At 53.0% G+C, this 15,790-nt stretch overlaps 1 protein-coding gene across 1 annotated transcript; it reads left to right on the forward strand.

Moving 5' to 3' along the window:
• The first annotated feature begins 7,114 nt into the window (after window positions 1-7,114).
• KRT8 (keratin 8) lies at window positions 7,115-14,604 on the forward strand. Its single transcript, XM_068970705.1, has 9 exons — window positions 7,115-7,527; window positions 9,931-10,139; window positions 10,773-10,833; window positions 11,283-11,378; window positions 11,984-12,148; window positions 12,421-12,546; window positions 13,313-13,533; window positions 13,652-13,710; window positions 14,193-14,604. Exons 1-9 carry the CDS (start codon window positions 7,183-7,185, stop codon window positions 14,363-14,365), a joined length of 1,455 nt encoding a protein of 484 aa, XP_068826806.1. The 5' UTR covers window positions 7,115-7,182; the 3' UTR covers window positions 14,366-14,604.
• Window positions 14,605-15,790: the final 1,186 nt, after the last annotated feature.

Below are 15,790 nucleotides of genomic sequence, written 5' to 3' on the forward strand. Positions count from 1 at the left end.
TAAGAGTCTGGACTGCTAACGCTGCATAACTTTGTGTTACCCATTGATCTCCATGTTTTATCAAAAGTATAAAAGGCCTTCTGAACAATAAAGGATGGACCAGATTCTCAGACCAGTTTCTCGGACTAGTCTCGGCCTGGTTTCTTGGGAATCTGGCTCCCCCTGTGTCTCTCTCTCTCTCTCTTTTTCTCTCCCTTTTCTTCCCTCTGCTCTTTACTTTAATTTCAGGCTGAATTTCCGTCTGGGGCCGGAGGCTCGCCAGGTCTACTTATTTGCCCTGGTTATTAAGATCCGCGAGAAAGGGAGCTTAAGGCGAGGCACCCTTAGATATTCAAGCGGGCACCGGTGGCCCAACGTAGATGGTGCAAATTCCTTGTCTGGAATTTTATTGGTCTTCCGCATAAACCAAGCTATTCAGCCCTCTTTCTCCACTTAATTTTCCTACTGCACTATAGTTTCTTAATCTAATCTTATATTAATAAATACACAAGTCTTTCCACGCCAACACCGTCCACCCTTCGAATTCCCTGGATCCACCGGGGCTGGACCCCGGCAAAGGACTAATACTGATGGTGAAGCTCCAATACCTTGGCCACCTGACATGAACAGCTGACACATTGGAAAAGACCCTGACGCTGGGAAAGGTTGAGGAGAAAGGCAAGAGAGGAAGGGAACGATGGATGATGAAATGGTAAGATGGCATCAGTGACTCAATGGACATGAATTTGAGCAAACTCTGGGAGGGAGCGGAGGACAGAGGAGCCTGGCATGCTGCAGTCCATGGGATCGCAGAGTGGGACACGACTTAGTGACTGGACAACAACAGTGTGTATTTGTTGATCCCAAACTCCTAATTTATTCCTCTCCAAAGGTTCCTATTCAACCCCACTAGTTGTGGGTTTTTAAAGGGGTATCTGGGGGATGTTTTTCAGACCACAAAGGGCTCTTTTCAAGCAGATCCCTAGATTTCTCTGAGGGCAGGGGATGTGGGCTGAAAAATGAATACTCAGAAGTCCGTCGCAGCCTGAAACTTCAGGCAGTGTTGTGGTAAGGGAGCTCACCTCAGCATCCTTCCCCACCAGACCTCCTGCCTCCCCAGAGGGCACTTGGACTCAGTGCTGACACTCGGTTCTTCTTCCCATCAAAGTACGCTGCTGTCCTCAGCCCCCCTCTCTCAGGCCCTGCCCCTGGGAGTGTCAGTTTGCTGATCTGAAGGTGGTCTCCAGGCTGCTAAACCATCAATATACCAAGTTAGCGACTAAGGACTCCTAATATTCACCTTTCAATAGAAACCTTCAGGCTATACCTTGCTTAATTCACAGGAGGCTCCTACCTGCACTGAACTGCTATGAAAGGAACCAAAAAGCTATTTCCCCACACTGTTTGGGAGCTTCCCTGGTGGCTCACTGGTAAAGAATCCACCTACAACGCAGGAGATGCAGGAGACTGGGATTTGATCCCTGGGTCGGGAAGATTCCCTGGAGGAGGGCATTGCAATCCCCTCCAGTATTCTTGCCTGGAAAATCCCATGGAGAGAGGAGCCTGGCAGGCTATAGTCTGTGAGGTAGGACCACCACACTGTTTAGGGTATTGTCTGATAAGCAAATACCCTAAGTGGACGAGTGAATGAATGTGTGAATAAAAACAGGAGGGAATAAAGGCCTGGAGTCCCTTCCCCTAACTCCCCGCCTTGGTCTTCAGGTTGCTGGGCAGGAAATTCAAAACGAAAGACCACTGGACAATAGCTCCATTGCCAAGCAACCCAGGCCATAGGTGGCTCAGATGGTACAGCGTCTGCCTGCAATGCAGGAGACCCAGGGCTAGCAGTGAGGGTAGGCGTGGGGACTGTAGCGGAGACCCAGGTCCTTGCAGTTCCTTTCCCCCTCCTGCACTCCTGTCTGGTTACCTGAATCACTCTTAGGAATGCTTTTTTCTGGCAGTGGAGGTATGTAGGCAGGTGGGCTGTGCAACTCCTTCCTTAGGGGCCCATCCTCCTGGGGAGCCAGTGACTCCGTCTCCCCCTTCCCATCACTCAGACCTCCTGCACGTTGTCCTCACCTCACCCCATCTGGGTCCTCTCTTAGTCTCTGTGTGTGTCCCTGGAGTGTCAGGCTCTGGGGACTGGTCACTATCTTCTTTCCTGAAGGGCAGGTATCTCATTCTTTCTGACCAAGGACCCTGAAGTGCTCTGGACTTGGGCTGTAGCCTATATCCTCTTGGGAGAGGAGAAGGGTGTGTTTCTGGAGGTCTTCATGTGAGAGCAGAGCCAAGGCCAAGAGCTCAGCCCTGGCTGCTGCAAGGAAGCTTTTAAAGCGTGCAGGTGGGCTTCCCTGGTCGCTCAGTGGTAAAGAATCCACCTGCCAATGCAAGAGACACAGGTTCAAGCCCTGGTCGGGGAAGGTCCCACATGCCTCGGATCAACTGAGCCCATGTGCCACAGCTGTTGAGGCTGCACTCTAGAAGCAGAGAGCTGCAGCTACTGAGCCCACAGGCCACAACTGCTGAAGCCCGCGGCTCCCAGAGGCTGTGCTCTGCAACCAGAGAAACCACTGCAACGAGAAGCCTGCACACCGCAACTGGAGAAGCCCCTGCTCGCCGTAACTTGAGAAAAGTCCGCAAAGCAATGAAGACCCAGTGCACTCAAAAATAAATTAGTAAAATCATTTCAAAATTAAAAGAGTTCTTGTAGTAAAAAGAAATACAGGGGCAAGCCTGGGCGATCTTGGTGTGCATGCTCCAGACAGAGAACCAGAATTAAGAGGAAGGATGACAGTGACTGAGCTACGGTTGGCTGTCTGTCCAGTAGACAGCTGCGTCCAGTTTGGCATCAGTGGAGACCAGGGTATAACGAAGGGAGAGCAGGCTGGAGACCTCATCACCTCCAGGCTGTAGGCTTGTCTCCTTTCTTCCATGAGGAGGCTTACCTTCCTGCTTGTCTCCCCGTGCCTGTTCTAATAATTTCTGACTACATCTTCTGTCAAAATAAAAAGTTTGGTTTGGAGGACATTCGTGTTGTCCAATCAAAGCATGTACGTCCTGTGACAGCAGAACATGGATCAAGGCTATCAGAGTGGGGAAGATCGGGAAGTTCTGGTCCAAACCGCTACCTGAGTTAAGAACCCCACAGTGAACCCAGAGAACAGCTGGTTAGCACACCTTGTTCTCCAGACTTCTAGGGACAGGAGCTCGTTGCCTCTCTGGGCAGTCTATTCCCATTCGGACTGGCTTGAATCATCAGAGCTGTGTTTATCACAATGACAAATAGTCACCATTTACTGAGCACTGACTATGAACAATTTTGGCCTTGAGGCACAGGGCACAAAAATGAACAATCAGATCAACTTTATTATTCATGACGTGGCTTACTGATGGGTTTTCCCACCATCTGTGGCTTTCCACTTAAATTGTTGTTGCTGCCTCAGCACTAAACTCAGATATTTCCATGTCAACAGGAAGACTCAAATGCTCATCTTTTAAAGTGACTTCAGTTCTTTGGATACTCTGCTCCACCTACCTTCAGCATCTAAACAAAATCTTCCCTTCTGTCCCCTGGATCCTATGCTGGTCTACAAAGTCCCTAGTTTATATATGTGGCTGATTTATGCTTTTGTGGATTGCCTGTTTTTGTGACAGCTTTATTAAGCTATAATTCACATACCACACAATTCAACCATTTAAAATGTACAATTCAGTGATTTTTACTATTTTCACAGGCTTGCACAATGATCGCCATAATTGAATTTAGAACATTTTCTTAAGTCCTAAAAGAAACTCATATTTTCACCAGTCACTTCCACTCCCCCCAGCCCGGAGGCAGTTTGGCAACCATGGATCTGCTTTCTGTCTCTATAGATTTGCTGCTTCTGGACATTTCATGCAAGTAGAATTATGCAATACGTGATCCTGTGTGACTGGCTTCCTTCACTCAGGATAACGTTTTTCAAGGCTCATCTGAATTGTAGCAGGCGTGGGTGATCCATTCATTTTTACTGAGAATGGTATGCCATTGTAGGGGATGTCGCCTTTTGTCTCTCCGTGGTTCATCAGCTGGTGGATGTTGGAGTTGTTCGCATTTTGGCTTCTGTGAGTAGTGCTGCTTTGAGTGAGGTGTTTCTGTGTCACCAGTCCTGACCCCTGAGAAGAATGTGTTCAGACCATCTTTTCGGAGGATTGTGAGTGACGTATGATAAGAGCTACCCTGCTCACCCACCTCTGCCCTCAGCCTTGACCTGAGGCCTCCGGACCTCCTTGGTGCCAGCCTGCGCCATCACCATCAGGGTGAAGGGGGTGAGCATCTCCTCCTTCCTTCTTCTGATTTCCAGGAAAGGCAGTTTGGAACAGAATCTGGGTCTGGGTTGGGCAGTCACCAAAAACACTTTCCCTTTTGTTGGGTAGGAAGCACTGTGCAGACCTCAGTGGCCGGAGACAGCTTTGCAAGTCGTCCCCTCAGGCCACCTCGGTTCCATTTTCTGCTCCCTCATAACTTGGCCCTAGTCCTGAAAGTGAAGTGAAGTGAAAGTTGCTCAGGTATGTCCGACTCTTTATGACCCCATGGACTGTGTAGCCCACCAGGTTCCTCTGTCCATGGAAATCTCCAGTCAAGAAGACTGGATTGGGTTGCCATTCCCTTCTCCAGGATATCTTCCTGACCCAGGGATTAAACCTAGGTCTTCCACATTGCAGGCGGATTCTTTACCGGCTGAGCCACCAGGGCTTCCCTCTATTGCTTCCAAACTGGAATCCCAGGCAGGGGCCACAGGAGTGGGCAGCTCTGGCCTCTTCTCTTGCACCCTAAGCTGGGTTTCAGGCAGTGGGGAGGGGTTGGCCGGGGCTCTGGGCAATAGGGAGCTGACAAGAAAGATGCAAGCACTTTCCACCCTGGATCGTTCTGGGCTGCCCCAGCAAAGAGGAACTTCCCCTGGGTGAGATCTGGGCCTTCTTACAGCCTGAAAACCACACGGTCCTTGTAGGCCGCTTGTCTTCATCTTAAACAAAAGACACTCCTGCAACCAGGGGACCAGATGGCTTGGGCTGGGGGTGGGAGGGCTGAGATTTCAGGGGAGGGCTCTGGGCTGCAGTTCTGTGCTCAGGACTTCAGGTAAGGCCTCTCCCCTCTGAGTGTGCCCAGGTTCGCTGTGTGGACCACAGCGTGGGGGAGGAGAAGCAGGGAGCTGCCCGGTCGTCCCTCCCCTAGGCTGCCATACCTGTCTGACCAGCCCCTCCCTCTCTCCTTCCGCCTTCTCTGGGCCTGGTTTGGCACCGGGCCCATACCTCTCCTTTTGGTCTCAGGAAAGCGAAGTCTCTTAGCTCTGCTAGGTGTGGGTGTTTGTTGGGGAGGGGGGAGCTTGCATTCAAATCACTCCTTGGAAAACTAAGCATTGTTTAAAGGGGCTGAGAGAGGGCCTGGTACAAACAGGTACTGCCTGGTTCTGTGTGGCAGGAGGCCAGGCCTGGGGAGAGTGGGAAGAGAAAAGAGGGGAGGGAAGAAAGGGATGTGGTCATTGTGTCCCCTCTGAGAGACTCTGGGTTTGTCTTTCCAGAAGGGACTTCAAAGTTCGTTCCTGTGTGTGTGTGTGTGTGCGTGGTCTGGAATGTGTGATCTGAGGGGAGCTTATCTGCATGTCTGTCTTTGGGGACTTGTCCGACTCCCAGGGAGAGGGTTTCTGGGTCTCGCTGTCCCTCTGTAAGGGCCTCTGCGCCTGTGCTCTGGTGCCGGAGAAGGACGGAGAGTCACCCACTCACCTGCCCTGGGGACAGGCATGGCAACAGTCACCTCGGTTGGGGGTTTGGGGGCTATGGGCCGCCAGTCCCTCTCCTCCAGGGAATCTGTTGGTTTCTAGTGAACAGCCACCCACTCCTCTCCATTTCATGCCCTGCAGGATCTATCAGAGAATCCAGCCCCAGCCATTAGGTAATTGCTGCTGGAATCTCTGCCTTGGGGACCCAAAACTTGTGCTTTCCACCCACAGCCTGCCTCACCCTGCCCCACCCAGGCCCTGGGTGCCTTATTCAGCTCCCCATTCTCCAGCCTTCTGCAGGTGCATGCGGTGCCCCAACCTGCTCTCCTGACTCATTTTCTTAATGGGTTTGAGGAGACAGGTGCAGGGACTCTTTTCTTTCTCCTATGCCCAGCGGGGGACGGGGGGGTGGCTGGGGAAGAGAAAGAGAAGCTGCTGGTTGACTCACCATCGGGGCTCCCCACTCCACCCCCAGCTCACAGTCCTGCCTCTTTCCTGTGATTCACCCACTGGGGGCTATGGGAATGACTCCTGCAAACAGTGGTGAGCAATGAGATGATCCCCCAATGCAGCCACCTTCTCTCCTGACCTCCCCCAGCCTGCCCTTTAGCTCTTGTTCATCCTTTGCTGTGCCTTTCAGGCCCAAGAATCCTGCGATCTTGGGAGGAGAGAAAGACGCCACGGCGTTGTGTCCTGGAAAAGCACTGTGTTGGATCTCACTTTAACTTTCACATACAGCCCCATAGCTAAGACAGTGAATGTTCATTCATTCATTCATTCGTTCCATGAATATTTTCCCAGTGCCTCCTGGCACTGCACCAGGGGCTGAGGGCACAGCAGTAACTGAGGAAAGACCAGGTAAATGGTTGACCTCAGGTTCAATGATTTGGAGCCCGTGTCCAGCCTGGGCAGACCTTCGTAATCACACGAAGTGGAGGAACGAACACAGGGTGGTGTCTTTGGAGTATCGGCTGCTCAGAGGAGACTCAAATGCCAGGGGTCCCTTGCTGGCCGTGTTCCCCAGTGTGTGCATTTATTTCCCATGGGAGGGAAGGAGATAAGACCCAGGATTTGGGGCTGCAGTGGCTGGGCATCCCTGGGCAAGCTCTGTTACAGGGAGCTTGTAGAGGCTGGCAAAGTCCTTGCACTTTCACATTAACAGAATTGCCTTTTCCTGGGTTCCAGGGTGGTGCAGGCGTGGGCTCCGGGGTGGGAGCAGCTCTCTGCTGCCCCCACCTGAGTCCGGCCTGTAGGTGGCAGGTGTCAGGTTAGGCCCTGCCCCCTCAGGGCCTAGCCACTCAGCTACAAGGCCAATCCCCTCCTCCTGGGCTGGGCTCTGTTTTATAAAAGGCCATCGGGGAGCTGTACCCCACCGAGAATCAGCTTCTCGACTCCTCGACTCTTCCTCAGCTTCGGCCTCCTCGCCTCCTCTCCAGCCTCCACCATGTCCATCAGGGTGACCCAGAAGTCCTACAAGGTGTCCACGTCTGCCCCCAGGTCCTTCAGCAGCCGCTCCTACACCAGCGGGCCCGGCTCCCGCATCAGCTCCTCGGCCTTTTCCCGAGTGGGCAGCGGCAGCAGCTTTCGGGGTGGCCTGGGCACCAGCATGAGTATGGCTGGAAGCTACGGCGGGGCCCCAGGTTTGGGGGGCATCACAGCTGTCACCGTGAACCAGAGCCTGCTGAGCCCCCTCAAGCTGGAGGTGGACCCCAACATCCAGGCCGTCCGCACCCAGGAGAAGGAGCAGATCAAGACCCTCAACAACAAATTTGCCTCCTTCATCGACAAGGTGAGGGCTCCCCTCTGCGTGGCTGGCAGTGCCTGGGGCTGGACCAGGATCCCAGCCCTTTCTCTTGGTCACCCCACCCTCCATGGGCACATCTCCAGCCCCTCACTAGTGTCCTGCTGGGCCCCACCCACTCTGGGAACATTCTGCCTTCCAACCAGTGACTTGGCCCCTCTGCGCACTTGGGTTTGGGCAGGGGAAAGGATAGGGAGGGATCTTGGAGGCTTCTGATTGTAAATCTTGGGGGCCCCTGACTCACTCGCCCATCTCACCCCAAGTCTATAAAGCTCTCAGCCTCGAAGTGTTCCAGGTGTTTAGCTGTCGGGTGGGAGGGGAGTTCCTCCCTCAGGGTCATCCTTCTCTTTATCCCGGCCCCAAGGGCCTTTCCAGTAGTGCTCCTGTGCTTAAAAAAAAATTTTGTTTTTTTTTAAAATAGGAATTTGATAGGATTCTAGGAGAAGGAAGCAGCAGTCCTGATTCAAGCAGGCAAATATTGAGCCAGGCCTTTGGCGTCCCAGGGATCTGAGAGTGGGGGGCATCAAGATGAGTCATAACTTGGCCAGGGCCCCGGGAGCTGACCTTGTGGGCGGGGCCGGGCGGGGCAGAGACCCGCCCCCACGGAGGGGTGAGGGGCAGAGGCTTCGTGCTGGAGACCCGCTCCTAGTCTCCCGGGGAGCGCTGGGCACCTGGGGTTTCGGGGGTGGGGGTGGGGGTGTGTGTCAGGGTGGAGTGGGGTAGGGGTGGGGTGAGGTGGGGTGGGACGCCAGGGACTGGCTTCAGGAAAGCCCATGCAGGATTCAAAGTCTGCGGGCGTGGGACACCCTACCCGCGTTTCACGTCCTTTTAAATCCCAGGATTTATGGTTTCAGATAAGGCGCCTATCCGCCAACGCCCCTCTTCCCCCGCCTCGGCCCTTGTCCCCTCACTCTTCGCTCCTCGGCTCCGCCCCAATAACCTGGCTCCACTTTCTCAGGGGAGGCGCCAGGCCAGGTTTTGCAGCCTGGGGTTGGGAGGGGGTTGTTGGTCCCTTAAGGCCCCAGGGCCCCCAGCGATGGAGGACGAGTTCCTCTCTGCTGACTGGCTCCTGGGAGGCATTGTGGGAGCGGAAGGAGGGAAATCCTGGGGCAGATTGGCGTCTTTAAGAATTGGAGTCCCCTGGGAAACGGGACCTCCCCGGTTTTGGGGGAAGGCTTGGTGGTTCCTTGGTCTTAAGGACCCTTGACTTGACTTCTTGATTGCCTTTTGCTAGCTCTGGGGTCTTCCCAGTGAGTAGCTAAGCGGAGGCTGAAGGTCCCCAGTGCTCTACCCTTTCCTTTGGTGGACTAACTTGCTAAATCTGATTTCCTCATCTACAAAATAGGCTCTCTAATCTCCTAAATCCAAGAGGTTTTGCCTATTCAGGCATATAATGTATGTAAGAGCTTAGCAGTGCTTGGCCTACATTAAGCACTCTAATAAGGGTAAATGTTATAATCACTTATTTTTTATAATTTTGGGACAGAATGAGCTGGGGAAGAAAGGGATTTACAGAGTTGGATTTGTTGGATCTGAACCAAACCCTTAAGACAAACTTCTTTTCCAAGTCCTCCTAATTTAAAAGAAGTTCCAACTTTGGGTCAATTAAAATAAAAAGCATTCTTCCTTTTGGGACCAGTTTATTATTCTTTCTTGAAAAAAATTACTCTTCCAACATGGTTTAATTTCATCCTAAAATCTGGATTCCTCGAACCCAAGGAACCTAGGACCTTTGTGTTTTGGACAAGAAAACAGGATTGTGGATTCAGGGTGGAGTAGGGTGGGGTTGGATGTTGGAGAACTCAAAGAGAGGGCTGTGGGGAGGAGGGTCTTCAGTTTGCAGACAGATTTACCTAGTTTCTTGCTCTTAGAGATGGGGTTCGGATAGGGCTTGCCTGAGATCTTCTAGGCCATTGCAGGGTTGAGGAGACCTGGGCTCAGAGAGGGGAAGCAACTCAAGATCAGTAGCAGCATTAGGCTAAAACCTAGGTCTTCTGGCCAGTGCTTTCTAGATTGTAGGGCTGAAATTTCCCTGTAATCTATGAGTCTCTCAAAGCCACTCCAAATAATAATCATGGTTGTTTGATATGAACCATCTATATTTCTTTCAATCATGAAAAGTGTTAATCAAAACTTGGCTACTTTTACTGACGTGTAATGTACAATCTCAGTCAATAATACCTATTTTTTTCCTGAAAGTATAACCAACATAATTCCTAGATATCTACTTCCAACCATGTACCCCCTTGTCTCCCCGCAGCCCAACACTAATGCAGTTCTGGAGACCCAACTGCTTGGGGAGTAGATTAAGGGAAAACACAATGCTTGCTTTGTGCCAGACTTTGCGCCCTGGCCTGATGTGACTGTGGACTTTTCTGCCCCATCATACAGGTGCGGCACCTGGAGCAGCAGAACAAGGTTCTGGAGACCAAATGGAACCTCCTGCAGCAGCAGAAGACTGCCCGGAGCAACATAGACAACATGTTTGAGAGCTACATCAACAGCCTCCGTCGGCAGCTGGAAACTCTGGCCCAGGATAAGCTGAAGCTGGAAGTGGAGCTTGGCAACATGCAGGGGCTGGTGGAGGACTTCAAGACCAAGTGAGCCTCCGTCCTCCCCAGCTGAAATCATCTCCCCCTGCCTGGCCCCTTGGGACCAGAGGTTTCAGACCCCAAGGCCCTCTGCTTTTTGGGCAGTGCAGTCCTATATAATTAGGGTGACCCCAGGACAGTCTAGGTGTATGTCCATTGTTAATAGCACTTCCCCTCCTCCTTCAATTGCAGAACTGTCTTGATTTGGACAACAAATTATCTTCTAGACTTTACATAGTAAATCTAGGATGGGAGCAGAAGTAGCCAACAGGCCTCTGTTGTATATTAACAGCCCTGGCCCTTATTTCTTTCTTATCCCTGATTTCTGGCACATTCCAGAAAGTTCTGTCAAAGGTCTCCTGTCAGTCACTGTTGCTAAACCTCCTCATATGCCTAATCCAATATATCTTCATGGATTTGGGGAGACACTTCCTGCTCTAGGCTTCTTCACTGACTGGGGGTGGCGTGGGGTAAGGCTGGGGAGACAGTAGCTGGTTGGGACAGAATGACCAGACCAACTATCTCATATCTTTTTACATTTCCATTAACTGAATTTTCTAGATATTCTTGCCCCCCTCAAAAGATCCATGGCAACCTCACCTTTCCCTTTCATCCTCTCATTCTATGTCTCTTCCTTATCAGGTATGAGGATGAAATCCAAAAGCGCACAGACATGGAGAATGAATTTGTCATCATCAAAAAGGTGAGGGAGCACCCCTACCCCCACCAAACACAGAAGGCTGGTGCTTAGAGACTCAGGCTAGACTCAGGCTTTCTGTTCTTAAATGTTTCTAAGTCATGGGACAACATTTGGGTGCCTCCTAGGTACTGAACATGGAAGGACAGAGTTAGGTGCATGTGGACAGAACTATGGGTGTTGGGACATGGCTAAGAAAACGGAGCAGTGGAACTGGAGGTCCAGCTATAGAAGGCTTCCAGGACGAGGGGGAGGGGGAGAGGAGGCGGGAGGAGGCGGAATGTGCAGGAAGCTGAGGTAAAGGGGCTGGGAATGCAGGTGTGGTGGGGCAGAGACCGCACTGGATCACTGAGGTGGGAAGGCGATTAGAAGGTTCCAAGTATAGGCCACTGGGTGTCCCCGGCTTGGAATCAGGAGGGGCACTCAGCTCTGGCTCCCCTTGCCCCACCCCATAGGATGTGGATGAAGCTTACATGAACAAGGTAGAGCTGGAGTCCCGCCTGGAAGGGCTGACTGATGAGATCAACTTCTACAGGCAACTGTATGAAGAGGTACGTTCCTAGTTGCCGGAGACTGGAGTTCCCTGGCCCTGCCAGAGGCTCCTTCCAGCCCCGCCAGTGCACCAACAGACAAGGGCCCAACCCGGAATAATTGCGACTGCCAGTAGTAACCTGGCATGGATGTCCTTTATGTTTTGTCTCCCTGAATGAGCGAGGGTTTATTACCCCATTTCACAGATGAGAAAACAGGCTCGGAGAACTGAGAGAGACTGTCCAAGGTCATCATACATACTGCAGAGTGGCATCATACATACTGCAGAGTGGTGACCCGGCCACCTCAGACCGGCTCTGTCTCTAGGGTTTAGATAGATCCTTTGGGCCGTGTGGGAGCCCTCTGGGGGCTCCATACTGGTAGCTGAGAGCGTGGAAGGGCTCTGGCCCTCTGGTCTCTCACCCAAAGCCGGATTTCCTTTTATCCTGGCCTCATTTCATCTTTGCTTCTCTCCAAGTTCCAGGTCTTCGACCCATCTTCCTTCTTTAGGAACTTTGCCTTCTCTCCCGCCCTAACTGTCTTGTCCCTTGTGGAAGGCCCTTCTCCAGAAGGGGACTCCTTGTGTGCAGGGCCAGGGCCTCACCACCTCCCCTTCCTGCCACAGGAGATCCGTGAGATGCAGTCTCAGATTTCTGACACGTCCGTGGTCCTGTCCATGGACAACAACCGCAACCTGGACCTAGATGGCATCATCGCTGAGGTCAAGGCCCAGTATGAGGAGATCGCCAACCGCAGCCGGGCGGAGGCCGAGACCATGTACCAAATCAAGGTAAAGGGCAGGGGCTCAACCTGGTGCTCCCCTTTTGGGTAGTTCTGGGTGCTAGTCCTTCCTTGAGGGAGAAGCGAAATTTCAAACTCTGCCTGCTGGAAGCGGGGCTGCCGAGTCGTGCCGGGGCACAGGGATGGGATGTTCCAGGCCCAGAGGTATGGAGCCGGGTGGGCGTGAGAGGACCTGGGCTCTGGTGACTTGGCTGAGGGTACTCTTTCCTTGGAGGGACCAGGAGTCCCCTCTCAACCTCACTCCTCATCTCACCTCTGCAGTATGAGGAGCTACAGACACTGGCTGGGAAGCACGGGGATGACCTTCGTCGCACGAAGACGGAGATTTCTGAGATGAACCGGAACATCAGCCGTCTCCAGGCTGAGATCGAGGGTCTCAAAGGCCAGGTATGGGCTGGGCTGGAGGTGGAAGAGGGTCCTGGGACACCTTTGGGGTGGAGGAAATAGTACAGAAAGGAGTGAGGTGTCTGGGGGTTGGGGAAATGATCCTGGGAGTTGGAGGGGTAGCTACAGTACAGATTGTTCTGGGAGGCTGAGGGGTCAGAACAGGGGTCACGGGGCTGGGCAGATAGGTTGGTGGTCCAGCATGGGTTCCCCAAGCTTGCTTTATCTATCTTATAAATCAGGGTGCTTATATATCAGATGCCTTAAGGGGGTTTAGAAAGCAGAGATCTAGTCCTGTTGGGAGTGGGGATAATACTGTACAGCATCCCAGGTGAGACGTGTGAGCAGGAAGGATCTGGAAGTTGCTCATATTCCCCCATTTCACTTCCTAAAGCTCACCCACCTGTAACATTTTGTTCCTTTTTTAAAAAAAAAATTATTTATTTGGCTGCTTTGAGTCTTAGTTATGGCACATGCACTCTTTGTGTTTCGTGGGCTCCGGAGCACACCGGCTCAGTAGCTGACATGTGGGATCTTAGTTCCCCGATCAGGGATCGATCCCCTGCATTGCAAGGCAGATTTTTAACCACTGGACTATGAGGAAAGTCCCCTCTAACGTTTTCTTGGAATAAGGCAGGTGGAGTTGGTTAGTCTAGGTCGTGGAGAGGGGGTCCCCAAAGGAGGGGAAAGGGAGAGCGGGTGCAGGCGGAGAAGGAGAGGAGGCAACCAGACTCTGCTTTACCTGCTTGCCTGTCCCCTCCCCCCACAGAGGGCTTCCCTGGAGGCTGCCATCGCTGACGCTGAGCAGCGTGGTGAGATGGCTGTCAAGGATGCTCAGGCCAAGCTGGCTGAGCTCGAGGCCGCTCTGAGGAACGCCAAGCAGGACATGGCACGGCAGCTGCGCGAGTACCAGGAGCTCATGAATGTCAAGCTGGCCCTGGACGTGGAAATTGCCACCTACAGGAAGCTGCTGGAGGGCGAGGAGAGCCGGTAGGTGTGGGGGTTCCCTGACCACCCTTGGTGCACCATCCCTGGAGTGCAGGATATGGGACCTGGGTCCTCAGGGCCAAGAGTTGGTCCTGACATTCCATGTGTCCTCTGGGTACAGGCTGGAGTCTGGGATGCAGAACATGAGTATCCACACCAAGACCACCAGTGGCTACGCAGGTGAGTGTCCGCGTCTTGGGGGCCAGGGCCGGAGGGCAGCCTCTATGGGTCCTTCTGGTGCAGGTGAGGAAGCTGGGGCCCAGCTACTGTCCTGTGCAAGGTCACAAGCCTGCGTGCTTTTGTGCTCCGTCACTCAGTTGTGTCCGAGTCTTTGTGACCCTACGGTCTGTAGCCCACCAGGCTGCTCTGTCCATGGGGTTCTCCAGGCAAGAATACTGCAGTGGGTTGCTATGCCCTCCAACAGGGGATTTTCCTGACCCAGGACTCGAAACCAAGTCTCTAACATCTCCCCAAGGTCACATAGCTAATAGCAAAGCCCTGTCCCACCCTGCTCCTGGTTTTCACCCAGTCATCTTGGAGAAGTAAACCAGGGCAGTTCCCCCTTCTTGGGGACCACTTCTGGGGTGTCAGGGAGACAGAGGGAACAGCACCTGATGTTAGCATAGCCTCCCATACTCACGTGGCTGTCTCTTCCTGACCAGGTGGATTGACTTCGGCCTATGGGACCCCTGGCTTCAACTACAGCCTGAGCCTGGCCTCTGGTGGGGGCCCCGGCTCCTTCAGCCGCACCAGTTCCAAGGCTGTGGTTGTGAAGAAGATTGAGACCCGCGATGGGAAGCTGGTGTCTGAGTCCTCTGATGTCCTGTCCAAGTGAAAGGCTCTTGCGGTCCCTCCCAGCCTTCCCCCGCTCACTGGCTCCTGCAGATGGGGCTGTGCAGGGGAGCATCTGCATGGGAGACCTGAGGTTTCGCCCCTGTCCTCCACCCACACCTGGGGGGAGTTGACTGCCTGGGGTTGCCCCTTTTGCCCATGACCCCACCTAAAAACCAATGTAAGCGTCTTTTTCAGAATAAATCCAATTTGAGTTATCTTTTTTTTCAGAATAAAGCTTCAGTTGGCTCTGCCAACCCGCTATGCTGTGTGCAGCCCTTGTTTGTGAGGTGGGAGAGAGGTTGTCAGGAGGCCTCTCTTGGGGATCAGAAGCTGGGGTGGGGGGCCACGTGGAGGAGAGGCTTGCCTCCTCCACGCTGTTCCCAGAGAGACTATTTTTGCTGAAAAACTCATTGATGCCTTGGTCTCAAATGCCCCACTTGACTTTTATCTGTGCAGCAAACCCTGTTGGGGAGCAGAGCAGATTTTGGGTGGGAATATCAGGAGGGTTTCCTTTCTGTAGGCCTCACAAGTGATTGGCATCAGGATCAGGCCCAGAGAGACCAAGTAGGCCAAGTTAGGCCAATGGCCTAACTAAAAATCAGGTATTCGAACCCCACACCATCCAGTTCTCAGGCCTGTACTCCTCATCCAGGCACATGGTGTTTTCTTGGTGGCCAGAGATGCCTTTGTACCATCTTCATTCCTTAGCACCTGGGGACAAGGAATCCCTAGGGACACAAGAAGTTCCTGCAGAGTCCATTCTCAGCAGCTGGGTGTGTCACACCCACAGTTTCTAGAAGCCAAGATGGTGTAGGGACTTGGCATGCACTGAGGCCCCCTTCCCTGCTCCACTCAGTCACAACCACCCTCCCTGCCCCCCGCCCATGGTTCCTCCGTGCTCTTTCCCACCCAGTTACATGCAGTGTTTGTGTGATATACAGTGGAGTGTGTAAAGGGCGTGTGTTCTGTTTGCACGTGGAGGGTGTGTTGTGTGTATATGGGTGTGGATGGGTTCTGTGGAGTGTGTATAGGGGATTTGCTTATCTCGTAGGAACACGGTCTCCAAGGTTCAGGGCAGGAGCAGGGCTGGTGAAGCAGGGCGTCTCTGGTAGTTGGCTCCGCAACCACTACCACCGCTCCTGGAGTTCTGGGCAGATTTGCTGGCTCCTCAGTGCTGGACTAAGTGAGTCCTCACTTAGCATGGCTGAGATGGGGGGCATTTTCAGATTTTCCCAAACACCAGGGGAGAACGAACAGGTGGGGGCTGTCTCACTATCAACCTGCTGCCCACCTCCATGGAGCTGCTTCCAGACCCAGCTGAGACACTCTGCCTCCTCCGCCCCCACCACCCAGCCCGGGACCAGGGCCAGAGCTCCGTCCTCTGTCACACGAGAGGACTTCACTCTTTGATGACAAAACTGAACAG

The sequence above is a fragment of the Capricornis sumatraensis genome, chromosome 4 (genome assembly GCF_032405125.1).
Source record: "Capricornis sumatraensis isolate serow.1 chromosome 4, serow.2, whole genome shotgun sequence".
Taxonomy (NCBI): Eukaryota; Metazoa; Chordata; class Mammalia; order Artiodactyla; family Bovidae; genus Capricornis; species Capricornis sumatraensis.